The sequence below is a fragment of the Erythrolamprus reginae genome, chromosome 2, assembly GCF_031021105.1.
Source record: "Erythrolamprus reginae isolate rEryReg1 chromosome 2, rEryReg1.hap1, whole genome shotgun sequence".
In the NCBI taxonomy this organism is placed as follows: Eukaryota; Metazoa; Chordata; class Lepidosauria; order Squamata; family Dipsadidae; genus Erythrolamprus; species Erythrolamprus reginae.
In genome coordinates, this window is record NC_091951.1 from 158,152,229 (window position 1) to 158,172,765 (window position 20,537).

The 20,537-nt window shown below is 39.2% G+C and overlaps 1 protein-coding gene across 2 annotated transcripts in view; it reads left to right on the forward strand.

Moving 5' to 3' along the window:
* The first annotated feature begins 7,042 nt into the window (after positions 1-7,042).
* CBX2 (chromobox 2) overlaps positions 7,043-20,537 on the forward strand; it is a 31,841-nt gene continuing 18,346 nt past the window's right edge. The window contains exons 1-3 of one of the 2 annotated variants that reach the window (XM_070740173.1): positions 7,043-7,422; positions 7,579-7,622; positions 9,030-9,095. In XM_070740173.1, the coding sequence (XP_070596274.1) occupies positions 7,351-7,422; positions 7,579-7,622; positions 9,030-9,095 (182 nt within the window). In that variant the 5' untranslated portion in view covers positions 7,043-7,350. Of the gene's footprint in view, positions 7,423-7,578; positions 7,623-9,029; positions 9,096-18,129; positions 18,206-20,537 lie in introns of those variants that run through there. The other variant, XM_070740174.1, reaches the window with a different exon arrangement.

Consider the following 20,537-nt stretch of genomic DNA (forward strand, 5'->3'; position numbering starts at 1 on the left):
GCAATATCCCCCTGGAATTCTACAAATTAGATAGTGATATACTTTCCTTGAATATGTTAGAGATATTTAATAAGATAATAGCGGATGGTAAACTTCCCAGATCATGGACAGAAACTTTAATAACATTAATACATAAAGTTGGAACAGAAAAAGAAAAAAATGAAAATTATAGACCAATTTCATTATTAAATGTAGATTATAAAATTTTCATATCAATATATGCACTTAGGTTTAAAAATATTATAAATGAAATAATACATAAAGATCAGAACGGATTTTTGCCAGGTAGAAAAATTAAAAGTAATTTGAGGACAATTATAAACACTTTAGAATGCTATGAACAACATCCTGAAAAGCAAGTGGCACTAGTATTTCTTGACACCAAAAAAGCATTTGATAATGTAGATTGGGTTTTCATGAAAATGCAATTAAATAAGATGAATGTGGGAACCAAATTCTTTAATATAATTGATGCTATTTATTCTAATCATCAGCAAAGATTATAATAAATAATGAACAAACAGAAAGATTGGAAATACAAAGAGGAGTTAGACAAGGTTGCCCTATATCACCATTATTATTTATTTTGACATTAGAAATACTATTAATAAAAATAAGAACAGAAAAAGCCCAAGCATTTGCCGATGACATTGTCTTTATAATAGAAGATCCCCTGACATCAATATCAAAACTAATATATTTAATAGAAGAATATGGAAAAGTGGCTTGTTCTCACTGACAAGAAATTTTGGCTTAGCTCCAGGTTGCTTCTTTTCTTGGTTAATTTCCATCCATTGCTTCTTGTCTTGCCTTTTGGTACTTTGTAAAATAGGTTGACCCCTCCCATTTGTGGCAGACCCTCAAATATTGGAAGACTGCTATCATGTCACCTTCATCTTTCTTTTCACTAGATTAGCCATATCCAATTTCCGCAACCATTCTTCATATGGGTTTAGCTTCCAATCCCCTAATCTCCTTTGTTGCTCTTCTCGGAATACTTTTTCCAGAGTCTCAACATCTTTTTTATATAGCAATAACCCAAACCAGCTGCAATATTCCAAGTGTGGTCTTACTAAGGCATTATAAAGTGGAATTAACAATTCAGGTGATCTTGATTCTATCCTTCCATTAATGCATCCTAGGATTGCACTGGCTGTTTTGGTGGCTGCAGCATATTGCTCGTTCACATTTAAGTGATTGTTCACCAGAACACCAAAGATCCTCCTTGCAGTTACTGCTGTTGAGTCAGCTTCCACACATTCTATACCTGTACATTTGTTTTTTGTTACCTAAATGTTTAAATCTTACTTTTCCCTACATTGAATTTCATTTTGTTAGATAAGGCCCAGTATCCAAGTTTGTTGAGATCCTTCTGGATCTTGACCCTATCTTCTAGAATGTTGGCTACTCCTGCCTGCTTGGTGTCATCTTCAAATTTGAGGAGTTCCCCTTCTATTCTCATATCTACATTGTTTATGGAGATATTGGAGAGTAATTGGCTTAAGACAGAACCTTGAGATCCCCCACTGCTACTTTGGTACTTTTCAGCCACAACTAACCACTGGTCCTTGGAAATATTCACACTTTGTCCAATGGTGGGGCTCTCCAACAAGCATGGAACTCAGATATGGGGGAACAGAGGGCAGAGGATCCAAGCTTGGCTAATGAGAGGGGGAAAGGAGCCAGCAGAGAAGGAGAATTCCTTTTTCCATTCATCTGGCAGCAGCAGTAAATCACTGTCTCTCTGTCAGCCTCTTTTAGAGGTGTAACAAAGAAAAAGCTGTGGAGGAAGCAGTTTTCCAAGTAACCTACTTACCTCCTTTTGTTCAAGGACAAGAGGATTGCATCTTGCCAGGGGTGTGGGGGAAAGCCTTGAGATGGTAATAAGGCAATCATTTTGAGGAGGCATGGTACCATTAAGAATTGTTTTTACAGCCTGTAATTGATGAAAATAGATGTAAAAGAAAATTTTACATCAAAAAGAGTGCCTGACATCAAAGTCAAATCCTACCTCCTCATCCTAAACTTTTAAGAGACTTTCAAGAAGAAGCTCTTGCTGTCTTTGATTTGATAAAGAATTACTTGACTGGGCCTTTTATGTGAGCTTGGTAATGGCAGCTGGGGAAGAGGGAATCAGTCACCCATTTCAGAAAACCCAAAAGCTTCAAAAGATGCTGTTGTTGATGTTGTTGTTGGTGGTGATGGTTTCATTTCTTCCCCATTGGTTTTACTCTTAATGCCCTGAAATGGAAGTTACAAAGTTAATACTCCAGAATATCAAACAGTAGTATATGAGGTGAAGCTACCCAGAGATGCCTTATTAGTGAGATTGATGCCATATAAATTTAATTAATAAATAAATAAATAATACACAAGCAGATATAATTTATACATCTTTGGCCATTCTTTCTGAAAAACTATAATGGAACTTTTCCTTGCAATGATTTAAAATAACATCTCCGTCATATTCTGTGTGCCCATGCTATTCAGAAAGAAGTGATTAATTTTTCAAAATTGGAGAAAGGATAAAAACTGCTTGGAAAATTCATACCAATCAACCAATCAATGTTTATTGTGGTCACAGACCAGCATTAAATTCATATCTATCTGCATGAGTCATTGTAACCAAAATTTCAAGGCTGGAATCCTGTTGTCACACACACACACATGCATCTGCAAGGTTCTTCATGGGCTGATTTATTTATTATTTATTTATTAGATTTGTATGCCGCCCCTCTCCGTAGACTCGGGGCGTGTTGAGTGTAGCGTGTTTTAAAAATGATTTTCATGAATTAACCATCGTATGTGAAGAATACCTACCTAAATCTGACATACTGTAGAATTTACTTCCAACTGGAAATTGTTCTTGGTGTAGAACAACAGCGACAACCATGCATACAATATGTTATCTATAAAATGATGTAACATTTGAGATTTGGATTTTCTTTTCCATAGAATCGTATTTCAGCTTGTTCCACAGTAATTTAATAATTGTGTATTGCTTTTAGCTAATTAATGTGTAGCATGTTAACCAAGTAGGTTCAATTTAAAGTTGAATAAGGATAACTAATACTTTTTCATTTATATTCTTTTAGATATGATTTTTTAAAGAATCAACTTTCATATGACAGATAATATCCATCAGCAAGAATGAGATCTATAATTTTTACTCTTACCATAATTATTTTTAGGTGTATATAATACATGTTTTCATATCAAATCCAGAGATCTCTCGTGCAAATCAGTATGAGTCATCACAATCATGCATCTGGACTTTCAAAACGACCATATGCAAAACCATGCATCACAGATTCTTAGTATTGTTGTAAGGAATCTGCCTGAAATCATTGTCAGATATTAGATCATATCATTTGCGCAGAATGAATAATTGAAACAAAGATTTGACTTTGTATTTTTTCTTACTAACTTTCAGGTATATGTAATACATATTTTAGCATTAGATTTAGGCAGATCCCATGGGGGCAGAGAATGAAATGATGAGTATATCTGCCTTGAATTTACACTTTGTATTATTTTATTGCTACTTTGGCACATTAAGTAGTGAATTTGTGATTGTGATGATTTATTCTGTTCAGACAAATCCCTTGTACAATCAGATAGTTACATGAAGGTTATCACCTCAGATCTGAATTTGTGTACAAGGCTATTAAAACCTTCAAATCCAGATTGTAGTGACTGTGTGCAGATGAACATACCTATAATTTGATGGTGAGTCTAGCTGAATCTGGGTATCGTATGTGGACTGGTTCCATACTTTGGATTAATATTTTTAAACCATGTCACTATCACAAAATGAAAAAATGATGTTAATCATGTCATCTAAGTCAATTGTGATTTTAATACTCTTGTCCTGAAAATTCCATGTGAAAAGTGTATGAATGCAGATCCCTATTTTTGTACCAAAGCAATGCCAGCATTGCCATTTGATCCATAGCTTTAATGGTTGGTTATTTTATTGCTCTTGCATGTGAGTTACATGTACAAACTATGTGTAATTAAGTTGATCCAATGACTTGGGTTTACAGTTTTCTTTTCTGGCACAAAAATCTTCAGATTTTTATTGTCTAACACAGTGTTTTTCAACCAGTGTGCCGTGGCACACTAGTGTGCCGCGAGACATGGTCAGGTGTGCCGCAAAGCTCAGCAAGAGAGAGAAAGAAAGAAAGAGAGAGAGAGAGAAAGAAAGAAAAAGAGAGAGAAAGAGAGAGAGAGAAAGCAAGAGAGAGAGAGAGAAAGAGAGGCAAGGAAGGAGGGAGAGATAGAAAGAGAGCAAAAAAGAGAGGAAGGAAGGAAGAGAGAAAGAAAGAGGGATGGAGAGAGGAAGGAAGGGAGAGAAAGAGGGAGAGAAATAGAGTGAAAGGGAGGAAGAGAGAGATATAATTTTTTTGTCCAAACTTTTTTAGCCCCCCTCCCCTTTGCTCAATGTGCCCCATGATTTTGTATATGTAAAAAAATGTGCCGCAGCTCAAAAAAGGTTGAAAATCACTGGTCTAACAGCCAATAAACCCTAACAGATGCAACTTATTATTTGATAGGACATTAAATCAAATATACAGTGTTCCCTCGCTTTTTGCGGGGGATGCGTTCCGAGACCACCCGCGAAAGTCGAATTTCCACGAAGTAGAGATGCGGAAGTAAATACACTATTTTTGGCTATGAACAGTATCATAAGCCTTCCCTTAACACTTTAAACCCCATAATTGCAATTTTCCATTCCCTTAGCAACCATTCAGATTATTACTCACCATGTTTATTTATTAAAGTTTATTAAAAAAAATATTTATTAAAGGCAAACAAAAGTTTGGCGATGACATATGATGTCATTGGGTGGGGAAAACCGTGGTATAGGGAAAAAACCCGCAAAGTATTTTTTAATTAATATTTTTGGAAAACCGTGGTATAGACTTGCGGTGAAGTTCGAACCCGCGAAAATTGAGGGAACACTGTACACTTATAGTTCTGTAACTTGAATAACAATCTGTCTTATTTTGGGGCCCAGTGACTTCAAATTTTGAAAGTGTGATGGACTGGTCTGCAAATATCTGATTTTATGTTGGTTTTATGAGAATCTCATGTGAAATCATTTTGGTCCACAAAGCTCTATGACTCATCTCCACATTTTAGTGATATAGCACCTCCAAAATTGTTAGGCTCCTATGTGTAAATAGATGTAACTAATGTGACTGTGGTTTCATGAGGATTGCTGATAGAAAAACACATGTATTTCTATGAAGGTCTCTACATCAGATCTGTTTTTGTGCCATGGTGGTGCCAGAACCATTGAACACACAATTTTGAAGTCAGAGTGGATGTGATCCAATGTTGGTTTCATGTGAATCACCTGTAGAATTTATGTGCAATCTAGAGGATCCATTCTTTAAAATCACATGTGATGAAATTAGATTCTTGATTACTAAAGTTTAGTGCATGTAGACATACTATATCTGATGTTGATTTAATGTGCATCCAATGTAAAATACACAACATTAAAATGAACTTTGACTTGAATCCACATTTTTGCATCATGAGATGATTCTTTGCATACCAACAGATGATCTGTGATTTGATGACTTCATGTGGATCCCATGCTAAAGTTATGTACATAATTTTTATAATGGAAATGTCAAAAAATCTGTTTCCTAACAGTAGCATACAGTATTACCCATAAAATGATGTTATCTGTTATCAATAATTGAGTTATTTTTTAAAAAATGAGGATCTTTGTCTCACATCAATGTATCTGTCTTATAGCACTGCCAGATCCATGGGATCAGGGACTTTTTGTGAATTTTTGCATTCCTTTTTTTAAGGCAAAATCAAGATGATACACCCTTCTGCCGTACTTTTTTGTTGTATGGCAGTGTCAATGTTCATCCAATCTTGATTATTTGAATTATCCATTTGCAGACAATTTATTACTTGTTCCAGGAGGATCCCATGTCAAAACATTACGAAATTGTTTCGATTTCACGCATCCAGCTTCCATCAAAATTCATCCTCCTCAAGACTTCAGGACCAGATCCAATTTTTCAGCTCACGATTTACAACTCAATTATTCCGCAGCACCTCAACTGAAATTATCATACTTGTTTCTCAGCAATGCCGAGGCTGATAGAAACCGCAGAAACTTATCTTTTGTTTTCTTTTCTTGACCTTTTCTCGAAAGCTTTCTTTTCAAACATTTAATTCGAACAATAAGGGGGGGGGGTGGAATCATAACTTTAATTTTTGAACCCTGCTGTATTTCTTGACTGATTTCCTGACGATATCATTTGATTCCAGACGTCTAAATCCAAGCCAGATCAGGGGGTTCCCGCTACGGATTAGGTACGGAAAACCGCCCGATCTCTTCCAGGATGGACGACTGCATCGAAAAAAGCGGAGAAATCATCCCCGTGGGAGGCCAGGGATGAAGTCAGGAGTTGGCTTCGACTTTTCTCTCTCTCCTCAAGAGCGGTGAGAAAAGGAATTCACGAGGACGAAACTTTTCCGGCGCGCGTTTACCAAACAATTGAAGGGGAGCGATTCTTAGAATCCCCACAAACCGGCTGACAGGAATTTTCGAGTTCGCGGGTTTAAAACCAAATCGGCAAGCTTCGAAAGCTTGTTGAGCCGCTGGGAAAGCCGAAACCCCCTCGAAACATTTTCCACCTTTATTCGGGGGGAGCCCATTTCTGGCGCGCCCGCCACATTAAAAGAGCCCCGAAGAAAGTCGCCGGGAGAAGTCCCAACGAACCCGGGCTGGGCCAGGCAAAGCGTCCTTCTCGGGAGGTTTTAAAACTTCAGCAGTTGCCTTCCCTCCTTCCCTCGCCCGCTAGCCCGGTTTATTTCTTTCGTCCCGCTCCCTCAGCGGCTCGGCTCCGCCGAGAGAGCGCCAAGAAAGCGACGCGAAAGAAAACAATAGGGCGAAAAACTCAGGCTTCCCCTCCCTCCGCCACAAGCTTCGCAAGTCCCGCCTCCAACCCCCCGCCGGATTGGCTAAACCGGGAATTTGGGGAGTCCCCCCTCCCCCGCCTGAGCAGGGCGTGGGGAGGCGGAGCCGGTTGCGCGCGCGTTGCATTGTGTGCGCTCTTGGAAAGTGCAGCGCTGGGCGTCGCGGGTGGGTGCGGGTGGAGGGGGGGGGGAAGAGTGTGTGGAGAGTAGGCGTGCGCGCGTTGCCGCCGAAAGTGGCGGCGGCGGGTGAGGGGGAGCGCGCGCTCTCGCGGACTCCCAGCCTAGTTCGCCCCCAACGCTGGCTCCGCTAAGAACAAGTCAGGGTTGGCGGAAGAAGCGGCGGCGGCGGCGGCCGAGGAGAAGGAGGAGGGAGCCGAGCGGAGCCAGTCGGGCGCCATGGAGGAGCTGAGCAGCGTGGGAGAGCAAGTCTTCGCCGCCGAGTGCATCCTCAGCAAGCGGCTTCGCAAGGTGGGCCAGCCGAAAAACCAAAAGCAGCGACGCGCGCGGCGCCCGCCCGCCTCGGTTCTCTCTCTCTAACGTGCCTTTCTCTCTCTCTTTTTTCTTCTCCTCCTCCTCCCAACCCCCTTCCTCCTTCTCTCCCTCTTTCTCTCTCTCTCCACACAGGGCAAGCTGGAGTATTTGGTGAAGTGGAGAGGCTGGTCTTCCAAGTGAGTCGGACACAATGAAGCGGAGCAGCTGAGCGCCAAGCCAGCCGTTGAAGCTGAGGGGGCTCCAGGGCGGGGCTTGACTTGAGGGGCTTTGGGGATGGTGGGACTCGGGCGAAAACAAGACCCCGGGCGGCGGAGCGGCTGCAAAACCGCCTTGCCGAAGCGCGGAAAAAAAGGGGACTTGAGGGCGGAAAAAGTCCGGTAAACTGGGGGTGGGGGGGACCGCCTGCAACTTCGGCTTGGACTTGGCGGAGCGCTTAGAAGTTACTTTGTTTCGTGAGGATGGTGTGTTTTGTTTTGTTTTGTTTTATTATTTTCTAACACACACACCGGCGGGAGCGTTTCCTCACGGCCGACCTTTCTTTTGTTTTAGTGTAGTTCAATTTGTGCGTCTCGTTTCCTTTTTATATAGGAGGGGTCGCTCTGCCGGTGCCGGTTTGGGGTTGAATTCCCTGCGAATTCCCTGCTTTTGGTTTCCATGAGAGAAGCCAACTTCTCTCTCTCAAGTCCACCTTTCATCTTGTTGTAAACGGGAGGTAGAGTGGAGAAGTCAGTAAGAAGCAGGAATCCTCAAATTTGGCAACTTTTAAGACTTGTGGGCTTCAACTCCCAGAATTTTCCTGCCAGCTCTTCTGGGAGGTCAAGTCCACAAGTCTTCAAAGTTGCCAAGTTTGAAGATCTCTGTTGGAAATGGCAAAAGCTTCCTTTTGCTCTCCACTTCTGCAACCATGCCTGTCATGGGGATCCTCCTGCCCCCACTTACAGAAGAAGGAAAGGGGTTGTGAAGACTAAAAAAAGGAGCTGCTCCCTTTTCCCCTCCTGCCAGCTGCTCCTGAAGGCCAGGCTTTCCCTCTGCTTTTATCCTTTTCCTGCTTGACTTCTCTTCTTACACCCCAACCCCCCCTCCTCATACACACGTGCCCAAGTTATCCATAATGCATCTCAGTGTGCTTTCTTTTCCCCCCCTCTCTCCTGATTGCCTTCCATGCCTTTTCCATTAAGCAAATTGAACGGGTCCAGTCATAAAGCACAAACTTTTCATTGGATGGCGGCTGCAAAAAAAAAATAAATTTCATCCCAGAATTAAACTAGCCAAGACGCTCTTTAGTTAATTATTACTTTCAAGCCAGCTTTCCCCGCTGATGCCCTCTGGTTTGATTAAATTGCAGGGCTCCCATTAATTACTCATAGCCAGCAGGGCAGGATTTCTTCCATGTTGGGGGTTATGGGAGTTGTAGTAGCTCAACCAATTAGGGAGGGCTAATTGTAGTGTACACTGTGTAGTGCGCTTCCAATAGGCTTTGCCTCGAAATGCAGTCCTACAATAAAACAAAACTTCTAATTGTGAATTGTGTATTGTAAGAAAGCAAGGTATATATTGTAGTGAGTGATTTTCCTCTTTTCTAGGCACAACAGCTGGGAACCTGAAGAGAATATTCTTGATCCAAGACTCCTCTTGGCCTTCCAGAAGAAGTGAGTAAGGCACCCACTTTGCTGAGAGGTGGGGGGGGGAGGGCTTGCCTAGGCAGATAGGCTGGAATTGTGGAAACAGAGTACTCTATTGTTCCTCCAGATTGCAACCCATTGGCCTGTTTTTCCTGGATACCTAAATACTGTTTTAAGGGCCTGGTTAATGAAGAAAGTTGAAGTGTAAAGTTGATTTGTGATGCACTTAGACAGAGATTAATCGGGTTTCATGTTGTCTTTGCTTCTGTATTCAGCATAGGGGTTGCTGTGTAGATTCCATTTTATACTTTGATAAACTATCCAAGCTAATATGAAAAAAAAGTTCCTGTTGTGTAGCACTCAAGTGGAGAGGATTTAGGTCTGTCTCACGGGATGCTGAGAAGAAGGCTGCTATCGATAACTTGATGCTTAAGACTTCTGTTAGCATCTAGCAGCTGCCAACAGCTTTCCTTGGTCCTCATGCAAGTTTTATGGACATGGAGAAATTATAAAAATTGAAACTGGTCAGAAAAGAAGATACTAAATAGTATGTTCTCTGAATACAATGTACAATAGTAGAATATTAAACAATAATATCTGTGGTGGTTCAGAAAATTCAAATTGGTGGACGAGTCATGCCAATCCCAGCCCCATCCTTTTCTACATGCATTGAGGATTGTGTGTGCATACAAAAGGGATGTGGTACAGATCATGTCTACTTTCTTGCCCATTTTGCTCCAATGTAGGTGCCACTGATACTGGGAACTATTGAACATGCATGATATTAGGGGAAAAATGTAAAGCTAAAGTAGCTGGCATACAAGAGAAAGGCTGTTTGGTGTTGGAAATGAAGTATTCCAGAGATAGAAGTGTGTCCAGGGTAAAGGCAAGGCTTTTCTTCTTGAACCTGTTAGCATGTAAGTAGTTGTGCAGGCTGCATAAACATTTGAGAAGTGTATAAAATGGTCCAAATTGATCAAGTAGGTGAAGATACTAAGTGATAAGTATATTATTCCCTCAGTACAAAGTGTGATAGCAGATATGCACAATAATTGGAAAGAATGGAAAGGTGAAATAATGGTCATGCAAAAGAAGTGTTTCAAAGGTATTGGCAAAAGTGAGCAAATACATGTTTAGATTGATAAGTCTGTATTGCTATGCAAAACAAGCCTTAGATTTGTCCTTTGGCTCTGGAACAGCATCCCCGGATATCTTTATGTGTTCCATCCTAAGCATTTTCCGAAAGGCTTTGAAAACTTGGCTTTACTCCTAGGCCTGAGCACCAATTTGTTTCTTCTGGGGTGAGCACTCCAGACATTCATGAACCATTTCTTCTGTTTTTATAGTCAAGATTATCAATCATCCAGGCAGAGTTGTCTAGAAGTTGTGTCATGGTAACTGGGCTTATTTTCTTGTTGGTTCAAAATGTTTTCCTGCTTTTCCGAGTAGCTTCAGTCTGAGCAACTTAGTTTGGGGGACACTGCATATGTCCTGCAAGGGTTCCTCCTTACCAACTTGCTCAGGCTGAAGAATAACTTGGATAAACAGCAAAAGGTTTTGAACCAACAAGGAAAGAAATCCAGTCGCCATGGCTTAATTTCCAGACATCTGGGGGTTTTTGTTCCTTATTTTTAAAATGTAAGCAGAAGTTGCACTTTTCACAGCCCAGAGTCAGGTGGCCTCTAAATATAAAACAAATATACTGACGATCACTATTTTCAATGCTTTATCACACGTATGGAATACAGATTCTAAGAATAATATATGGCTGCATCCTCCCACCCAAATTTCCAGTGTGATTCAAAAGGTTGACTGCACAGGTTTGAGCAGCTTTCAGAGTTTGTACAACTGTAGTTTCCTGCACATATTTTTGGAAAAAACACAAAACTGATTTCCTGTGCAAGTGACAAGATTTATAGATTGGGCCATGCCTTCTTCCCAGCTGTGTGCTGTTTCACAGTGAAAAATGCAACTTTTGTCTCTTGTAACACATTATAGATTTGATTGTGTTCTCTGTGTTCTTAGTTATTTTATCTAAATTTTAATTCCAGTAATATACGGTAGTTCTAAAAGAAAGATTGCTAAAAATAGAACAGAAATAATATGAATTTTATATTTTAAAAAACTTAGCATGTGGTATATAAATGCTAATAAATGCCTGATCAGGGGGTTGGACTAGAGGGCCTCCAAGTACCTCCCAAATCTGTTATTCTATTAAATGCATTAAAGTTGAGAAATTAATCTCTAAATGGGGATGGTGAGAACAAGGGTAAATAAGATAAACTTTGTAAAATAATATGATTATTTGCATGAGATGTGTCTACTAGGCCTTGGATTAAAAATATTAAATATATCATAGATGGATCTGCTAAAAAAACGTTAGCCAAGAAACTGGAATGTCCCTTTAGTATTAATACATATTGCTGTTGATACCATATTTGTGCTTTCTTATGACTTCCTGGCTGTTGTTGGAGTATTTAATTCTTGCTCTGCGCAATTTTACAATATAATTTCATAGTAATTAAAAATAATGTATTATCACAGGAGAAAATAGCAACTTCAAACTTTATAAATTCATGTATGTTTCCAAATTGTAATTTTATTGTTCCCCCTGTTTTTGTTTCTTAATCTATGCAATTTTTATAACTTAAGTGAGGATAGTTGAAGTGATGAGTTGAATTGGGCTTCCTGGATATCCAACAAATGAAGCCTTCAAAAGTAATAATAGTGAGATAAGGGATTTTAAAATATATAATATCAAAGGAATGGAAGATATAGGACAGGTACAATGTTGGTAAGCTTTGTCATCATAGCTATCCATGTAGACATGAGGGGAGAACGTTTTGGGTGGGGTACAATCTCCCTTCAGTTGATGGGCACATTCTCTTCTGTATACAGTATAGTCACTCCAACACCTAGTGCAAGAAATTTCCCTTTCATTGACTTCAGTGGGAGAAATTTTTAAAAATCAGAAATTGCTACCCCAATGATGGCGACAGCCTTATTAATATCAATATGCCAGTGTTTAGTGCCTGTGGCTCACTTCGCAAGGAGAACCTAAATGTATCCGCCTCAGATAGATGTCTTGTCTTAGAATTGTCTTAGACATGCAAAGAGAGCTCAGTTGGAAGAACGATGGGGACATATGGAGAAAAGACATTCTGCACAAAGTGGAAAGTTGGCCCCAAAAACCTCCTGACTTTGCAACACATATGAGAACATTACTAACCAATTTTGGCTAGAACCCTCAATAGGTACTTATCTTGGCATTCCAGACACATTTGTCCGCCACCAAATTCTGTTTCCAAGGTGAAGGACAAGAGGACATTGTACACAGGTAAGCATGGAAATGAGGAACATATCTTAAACTGCATCTCTTTCCCATACCTTTTCCCGATTTCTTTACCATATACATAAGGCAAATTTGCATGGGCTGTGTTGTTTTAGCATCTGCCATACCCCGCAGTAGATGTTCTCATCCCTAAATACCAAGAAAGTCCTTCAATTGGCTGTACATTACAACTGCTGTACAGGAGTAGTAATTTTGCTTTGCAATACACTGGACAGAGTTTTCACTGCAAGATGAAATATGCTCACAAAAACTTAACAGTCTTCTTATGTCACAGAGAGTGCAACATCAGGGAGCTCATGAGGATGGTCTAAGCAATCGAGGATATCACTCACTGTTCCTCTTAACCAAATAATAATAATAATTTAATAATAATAATAATAATAATAATAATTTATTAGATTTGTATGCCGCCCCTCTCCGAAGACTCGGGGCGGCTCACAACAAATGATAAAAAACAATATTATATAGGCACAAATCTAATATTAAGAAAAAACTAAAAACCCCATCATAATTAAAAACCAAACAACACATACATATCAAACATAAATTATAATAAGCCTGGGGGAAAGGTGTCTCAAATCCCCCATGCCTGGCGGTATAATACTTAAGTGTATATACAGATTAAGGGGCTATGGGCTCCTGCTGTCTGTTGCCAGTTCCACTGCCTATGTTTTCCTTGCTGTCCTACAGGTACAGGTTGATGGACATGATCAGAAAAGAGATTATAACCTTTGACTATCAGCAAAACCCAGGATTTCCCCAGATGTTCTTCAGTGAGGTATTGACCAGCCTCTCCAGGCAGATTTACATACCTCCAGAGCAGACAGTCCTGCAATTCGCTGCCCTGCTGTTGGTTAAGCCACTGTTTCCAATGCTTAAGGCTCTGCTCTTTATTTCTTCTGAGATAGCTCTACCTCAAAGAGACCGTTCAAAAAAAGCTCTGACATTGTCTTGTGCATTGTTTGTGTTTTGTTACGATGGAATAGTGACTAAGACTTCTTTTTCTATAGACATTGCAGTTGTGGTTGTTGAGAGTCTCCATCTGAGGTCTTCAAACTTGATAACTTTAAGACTTGTGGACTTCACCTTCCAGAATTCTGGGAGTTGAGGTCCACAAGTCTTAAAGTTACCAAGTTTGTGAACCACTTGGTCTACATGATTGAAGAGTATCAGGTTGAAATCATTGCCATAACATCTGCCTCTGTTTAGTCTCAAGGTGGAACAAGAGAATACAAAGAGTTTGGTAGACTGAAGACTAGCAGTTGATATGTGCTGAGGGAAATCTTTTCTCTGAAATGATGGGATAAATGCCTGAATCAATTAGTAGAGAATAATCAGCAGGGCATAGGATACTGGCACAAGAATGCAAAGTTAGTCTAGTCAATGATGGCAGAGGCTTCAAAACGAAGGATGGCCTCTCATAAGGAGCAATCAGTGTATTGATGGCATTTTTCATCTTGTTATGCAGTGTCCTTGTGTAGGGACCTCTTCTGTGTGTAGGGTAGAACATATTTTTCTGCTAAACGAGGGTTTCTTTTGGTCTTGCTTCCTGTGATACTACTAAAAGTTTTAGGGGAGAAAAAAAAGACATTGCTCCTTATAGTTCTGTTGGTTGTTTTGATGTAACGATTTGCTAACAAATTCTATGGATTTCTAGCATGTGGTCCTCCCTTTTTTGTCCTGTCATTTTCTCCCTGGATGTCAAAAAAGATGAGTGGCTGTGTTTTGCCAGCACTGCAGAACTTAAAGTGTCTTTTGTTCAGCCCTATGCAATGAGCCACTGGAGGGTGCTGCTAGCAGTTTATGAGAACCCCTGTTTTCTGCAGTGTTGGAAGAGTGGCTGTGCCATTTCTTCTGCAGCTGGGCCTCCTTAATGCTGAAGTGGTATTTGTAGTCTGTTCAGACTCCCTGATTAGGAAGCTGTACTACATGAACTTTCCCTTTATATAGTGTGCTCCAGAACTAAGAGAAGAACACAAAATTTTTGCAAAAAAGGACAAATTTACTGCTGTCTGAATGGGGAAGGGAATTCTGAGGGGTAGTCGCAATTGTAATAATGCAGAAGGCTTGTTAGGTGTTGTTTGAGTTCAATAGCTTAATGGCATGTAGCATCAGCAGTATACAATTTGAAATTATTGCCCATGAAATGTGTTGTTTACTTGTCGTTATTCTATTTGCTGATCACAGATGTTGTTCTGCCTTATGTATAGAAGCCAGTTAGCCAAAGGGGTAATGGTGTAGTTCCTGAATACAGCTGTTCCTTTTAAAAAAAAATAATTTTGTTGAAATTTTAAACATTGAAACAAAGCATAAACTTATTTACAAACAACAAAAAATACAAAAGCAAAACAAAGTCAAACAGCAAAAAAAAAAAATTAAAAAAACAGCTGTTCCAATGACATAATGTAGGACCTAAAATCTCTATATTATTATTATTATTATTATTATTATTATTATTATTATTATTTATTAGATTTGTATGCCGCCCCTCTTCGTAGACTCGGGGTGGCTCACAGCAATAAAAACAATGTACAGTCACAAATCTAATGTTTAAAAATATCTTTAAAATATCTTTAAAAACCCTTATTTAAAAGCAAACATACAATGGGCAGGATACAATACCTTCCTTAAACAGATATGTGAAATTAAAGATTATATATTTGATGCAATAATAAATATTTTTTTCCCTAATGTTTTCTCATAAATCCAAGGTCTGCTTTTTTTCTGGATCAAATGAGTGTTAATCTATTGGTTGTGACAATTGACCAACTAATTTGTTACCTGAGCCTGACATGGGCCAAGAGTGACTGGTATGGGCCAAAGTTCCTCAGCTGGCTTTCATGCCTATGACACGACTAAAACTCACAGTCTCCTAGCTTTTTATATTTACTTATATTTGATTTTATTATTAGAGTTGGAAGGGACATTCCACTGGTTGATCGCTCTCACCGTCCAAATGTTCCTCCTTATTCCCAGTTTGAATCTCTCCTTGGACAGCTTCCAACCATTGCTCCTTGTCTGGCTCTCTGGTGCTTTGGAAAATAAAGTGATTCCCCCCTCCCTGTGGCAGCCTCTCAAGTATTTGAAGGCTGCTCTCATGTCCCCCCTGGACCTCCTTTTTGCTAGACTATCCATGCCCAATTCCTGCAAACTTTCCTCGCATGTTTTAGCTTCTAGTCCCTTTATCATGTTGGTTGCTCTCTTCTGCACTTTTTGTAGAGTATCAATGTCTCTTTTGTAGTGTGGTGTCCAAAACTGAATGCAGTATTCTAGCTGTGGTCTAACTAGAGTATTATAGAGTGATATTAGCACCTCCCTTGTCTTGGAGTGTATTCCTCTGTTTATGCAGCTTAGGATTGCGTTGGCTTTTTTAGCTGCCGCTGCACATTGTTGACTCATGTTTAGTTTGTTGTCCATTAGGACTTTTTGCCTGGTGCTTTAGCCACTAGACCAAACAATTCTCATAACTAATAGATAATATCAAATAATATTCTTTATGGAGGCCTGTGCCTCAAAGTTCCAATTTTCCTAAAGAATGAAAGCTCACTTTTTACACAGAACTTCCCTTGATTTTATTTACTTCCCTGAATTATTTAAATTATTTCTTTCATTGGTCTTTAAAAAAAAACCCAATTGTTTTTATTTGTTTTATTTATTGTTTTTATTTCATAATTTATGGAAACCGCTTTGACATTTTCTAAATGAAAAGTAATGAAACTGTTGTAAATGAGGAAAGAAATGCACTTCATAAGCCTGGATATATGAAATACAAAACACTATACTTGGATCTTTTTGCCTTTTTCCATAGTTAATCCAGATATGGATATGCCATACATTTGTCTTTACAGTGTTGGTGATTTTACTTTTGGTCCCTCAGCCAATGATCCTTAACATAGAACTGACAAATGTCACATGTCGAATGAATGACATATTTGTATCTGTTGCAGCAGTCCCATTTTTATACCCTGGTTAATTACAGAAAACTCAGTTCTTATCAACATCAATTTAAAGTAAGAAAGTATGCATCCCTTTACATTTTCTTGAACCCAACATTAGACCATTTCAGTGGCCCTTTGCTCCTTTTAAAGAGGAGCCCTGGTGGTGCAGTGGTTAGAATGCCATATTGCAAGTGAACTCTGCCCATAGCCTCAAGTTTGATCCTGACGAGGTTCAAGGTTGACTCAGCCTTCCATCCTTCTGAGGTCGATAAAATGAGGACCCAGATTGTTGGGGGTATTAGGTGACATTGTAAACCGCCCAGAGAGTGTCATAAAGCACTATGGGGTGGTAGATAAGTCTTAAGTTCTGTTGCTATTAAAGAGACCCTTCTGGAGCTTTTACTAACCTGAATATAATAAATAATCCTCCTTTGGCAATCACAATTGGGGCAGACAATTAGATCATTAAAAGAGGTGGTTACTATGTGAAACCACAACTGTGCTTATGATTTTACTTCAGATTTCCTTTGCTTGTAGACCTGCAAAGGTTATAAATGGGAGACTTGGTTTTAAAGTTACTATTTTACCACAACTACAATTATGTACAGTCACTAAATGAGGACTACCTGTAGTTTAATATCATTTGCAAACTTGGCAGCGTACTGCTTATCCCTAAATTAAGATTTTTTAGTAAATATGAAAAAGCTTGAGAGACATTTTCTTTCCTCCACTGGAAAAATTGTCAATTTATTCCCTGTCACTGCCTTTTCTTTTGTAACCAGCTGCCAGTGTATAAAAGAGAAGTCATATTTTTAAAGAATACAGAATATAATCAAATCACCAAGATGCACAATCATAACACTAAAAAATATTGAGAAGAAAACAAAAAGTGGGAAAAGAAAAAATGAAAAACCAAATTTTGTATATTAAATTTATATTCATTAATTTACCCCCCAAAAAAATACCATATAATGCTACATTACAACTGGATATGTTATTACAAATTATAAAATCTAAACTTAGGTACATAATTCTACATCTGTTGATTACTAGAAAATAAGACACTTGTTTACTCTCATGAATGTTTCATTTGCATGAGAGTTTCTGATAATGTGAATATTTGATTTTGTCAGGTTCTGAGATTTCCTAAGGAAATGGCAGTGTCAGCACAACATTTAACTCTGTTGGTGGAATACATGCTGGAATAAAACTAAAGTCAACATAGCCTTAGTGGTTCTGGTTTTAGTTTAGCTTAGTGGTTCTGGCTTGCACAGAACAGGACATATGTTAGTGGTAAAATTGGGCTTTTCTTGCACTTGAGCTTTCTTGCCAAAATATACTAAATTGACCAGTACTATGTTTGCCATTAGCAGGGAATGCTTCATGTGGAACAGGCATAACTTTGTAATTCTATTACGAAACATATGAAGCTTCAATTGACCAAAATCATGTTGGGCAATGGAAGACAATAATTATGGGTTCATCTTGTGATGACCATGACATTTGGAAGATTGTGGTTTGGAATGGAAGAGGAGTAAATAATAAAGACTGTGAGTTAATGAAGTGAAGGAATAATAATTATGAAAGTAAAATAAATCAGTGAAACAATTTGCCTCCAGAAGTTGTGGATGTTACACCACAGGAAGTTTTTTAAGAAGAGATTGGACAGATTTGTCCGGAATTGTACAGGGCCTCAGGTCTCCTGCTTAAGCAAGAGGTTGAATACCTCCAAGCCCCTTCTAACTATGTTATTCTCTATTCTTTGTGAAGAAAGAAAGACTATAATCCAACTGAATGAAATCTGGATCGTCTGAATTGGAGTCAATATGAATACTGAGAGTAAAGATGTAGGTTTGATTATGAATGAAAGGGCTAAAACGTGTGTCAGAAAATATAAATGAGTTTTATTTAGGTTATGGTGCTATGTGTTTAAAAGAATTCAAATTACACATATTCTAGAGTACAGAAACCAGGGGTGAGTTTGAAGAAAACTATTTTGAATGAATGCAATCTGGGGGGAGAATATTGTGACATGAATGTTTAGAAATGTAAACAGGATAATAGTATGAAAAGAACAATGATTGCTTGGTGAGTATCTAGGTACTTGAAAGTAAATCCATTGGCCTTAACTAAGCAGTGTAACCATAAGTATTCACATGTATTCATGCAAATATGTAAATATAAGCCTCCGAACAGAATAAATGGAAATTAGATAGCAGAAAAGAAGATGCATGTGCTGTAAAATGAATTAAGATGGAGTTCCACATTTATGCACAGAATTATGCTAATGGGATGTCTAAAAAAATGCTTGGTAAGAATGATGAAATGGAAGGGGCTGTGAATAAGAAAAAGTACATATAAAAGTGCTACAAAAAATGGAATGAGAGAAAGATCAAACTTTTCTCTTTGTTGTTGGGCATCTCAGGAAAAATTCAGTGAGAAATGATAATTTAAGTTATAGTTGTAGTTTATTAGATTTGTATGTCGCCCCTCTCCGAAGAGGGTGTGTGGTTTTTAAAGAAGAAAATCACAGCATTGAGCATGAATGGGAGCTGAGTTAATGTAGATATAATATTAAGTGAATGATTAGTAAATAAATATGTTGATAGTTTGGTTATACAAAGAAAAGTAAGTATAGCATCCCTTAAGATTCATTCTGTTTCCTTCGTTCTTCAAATGAATTCAAGAATGAACAGAGCAGAAAATTTATGGTTCAAAGGAGTATGGTCTTGCAAAAGAAAGAGATGAGAAATGTAAAACGCAAAAGGCACTGTATTGACATGCTGGAAACAAAAATTGTTTGCAAGAATAGAAGGCTATGGAAAGATATACGCAGTAGTGTTTTTGAAAAGTGGACTGAGCTTAATTTACTTTTATTTTGACTTTTTTTGTGTTTATTATTTCTTGCTCCATTTTTGCAGTTAGCATTATGTTACTTACCATGAAACAAAATACAGGTAGTGACTGTTCAAAGTTACAACAGCACTGAAAAAGTGACATGACTATTTTTCGCATTTATGACAATTGCAGTATCCCTATGGTCATGTGATCAAAATCCAGACATTGGGCAACTGATTCATATTTATGACAGTCGCGGTGTCCCAGGATCATGTGATCATCTTTTGTGAACTTCTGACTGTTGTGATTCAGCCTGAGGCTCCTCAGGGAACGGCTGGAACTCTGCCGGATCCATGCTCAGAGGGGGAGGACGATGAACAGGAGGGGGAGGACCAGGCAGAAGAGGAAGAGGAGGAGGGAGAGAAGCCTGAGACCCCCGGGGGGGGGCCCTCCCCAGCGAGTAGCCTGGATTCATTAGATGCAGAAGCCCAGGCTATCATAGATATGAGGCAGAGACGGGCAGCCCAAAGAAGGGGCCAATTAGCAAGGTATTTCCATCCCTGAATTGGTAACAGCTGGGTTTGGGTGTGGTTCGCCTCAGCAGGGTTGAAAAGGCAGGCCCGCCCTTACTGTATTGTGGAGAGTTATCAATTGGGAGTCCTGTGACCTTGCTTCGGTTCTTGGCATCTCTGATCCTGGCTTGTGGCTTCGAAGGCTGAAGACTTGGGGGAGGCGTGGGTTTTATTACCTCCAGTGTTGTTTTTGCCAGCAAGAATCCTGCTTTATTGCCTGGCCGTCGTGAAACCTCTGTGAAGCTTCATAACGTTCCTGTCTGTAAGAACAGTTTTTGTTACCTGTGTTTGCTTTCAAATATATAAACTGCCTTTGCTTTTTACCAGTGTGTCTGGCTACTCTTTTTAGTTGGTGTTGGCGTCTGGGGGGACCCAGACAGAACACTGACAAACAAATTCAATCGGAAAGCCAGATTCACTTAACAACCATGTCACTAACTTAATAACCACAATAATTGACTTAACAATTGTGGCAAGAAAAAATGTAACACGGATCAAAACTCATTTAACAAATGTCCTCCTTAGTAGCAGAAATGTTGGGCTCAGTTGTCGTAAGTCAAGAAGTACCTGTAGTAGGGTCAGGGATGAAATGCTCCAGGTTCACTTGTGCCTGTCAGTTGTCAGAGAGCGGGTCGCAAAGGCAGTGTGAGACTCCACCCCGATGTTGCCATTTGAGCTCTTTTATTATTCATTTGTTTGTTTGTTTATTAGATTTATAGGGCACCCTTCTCCTTGCAGATTCAGGGCATACCCGCTGCGCATGCCCAAA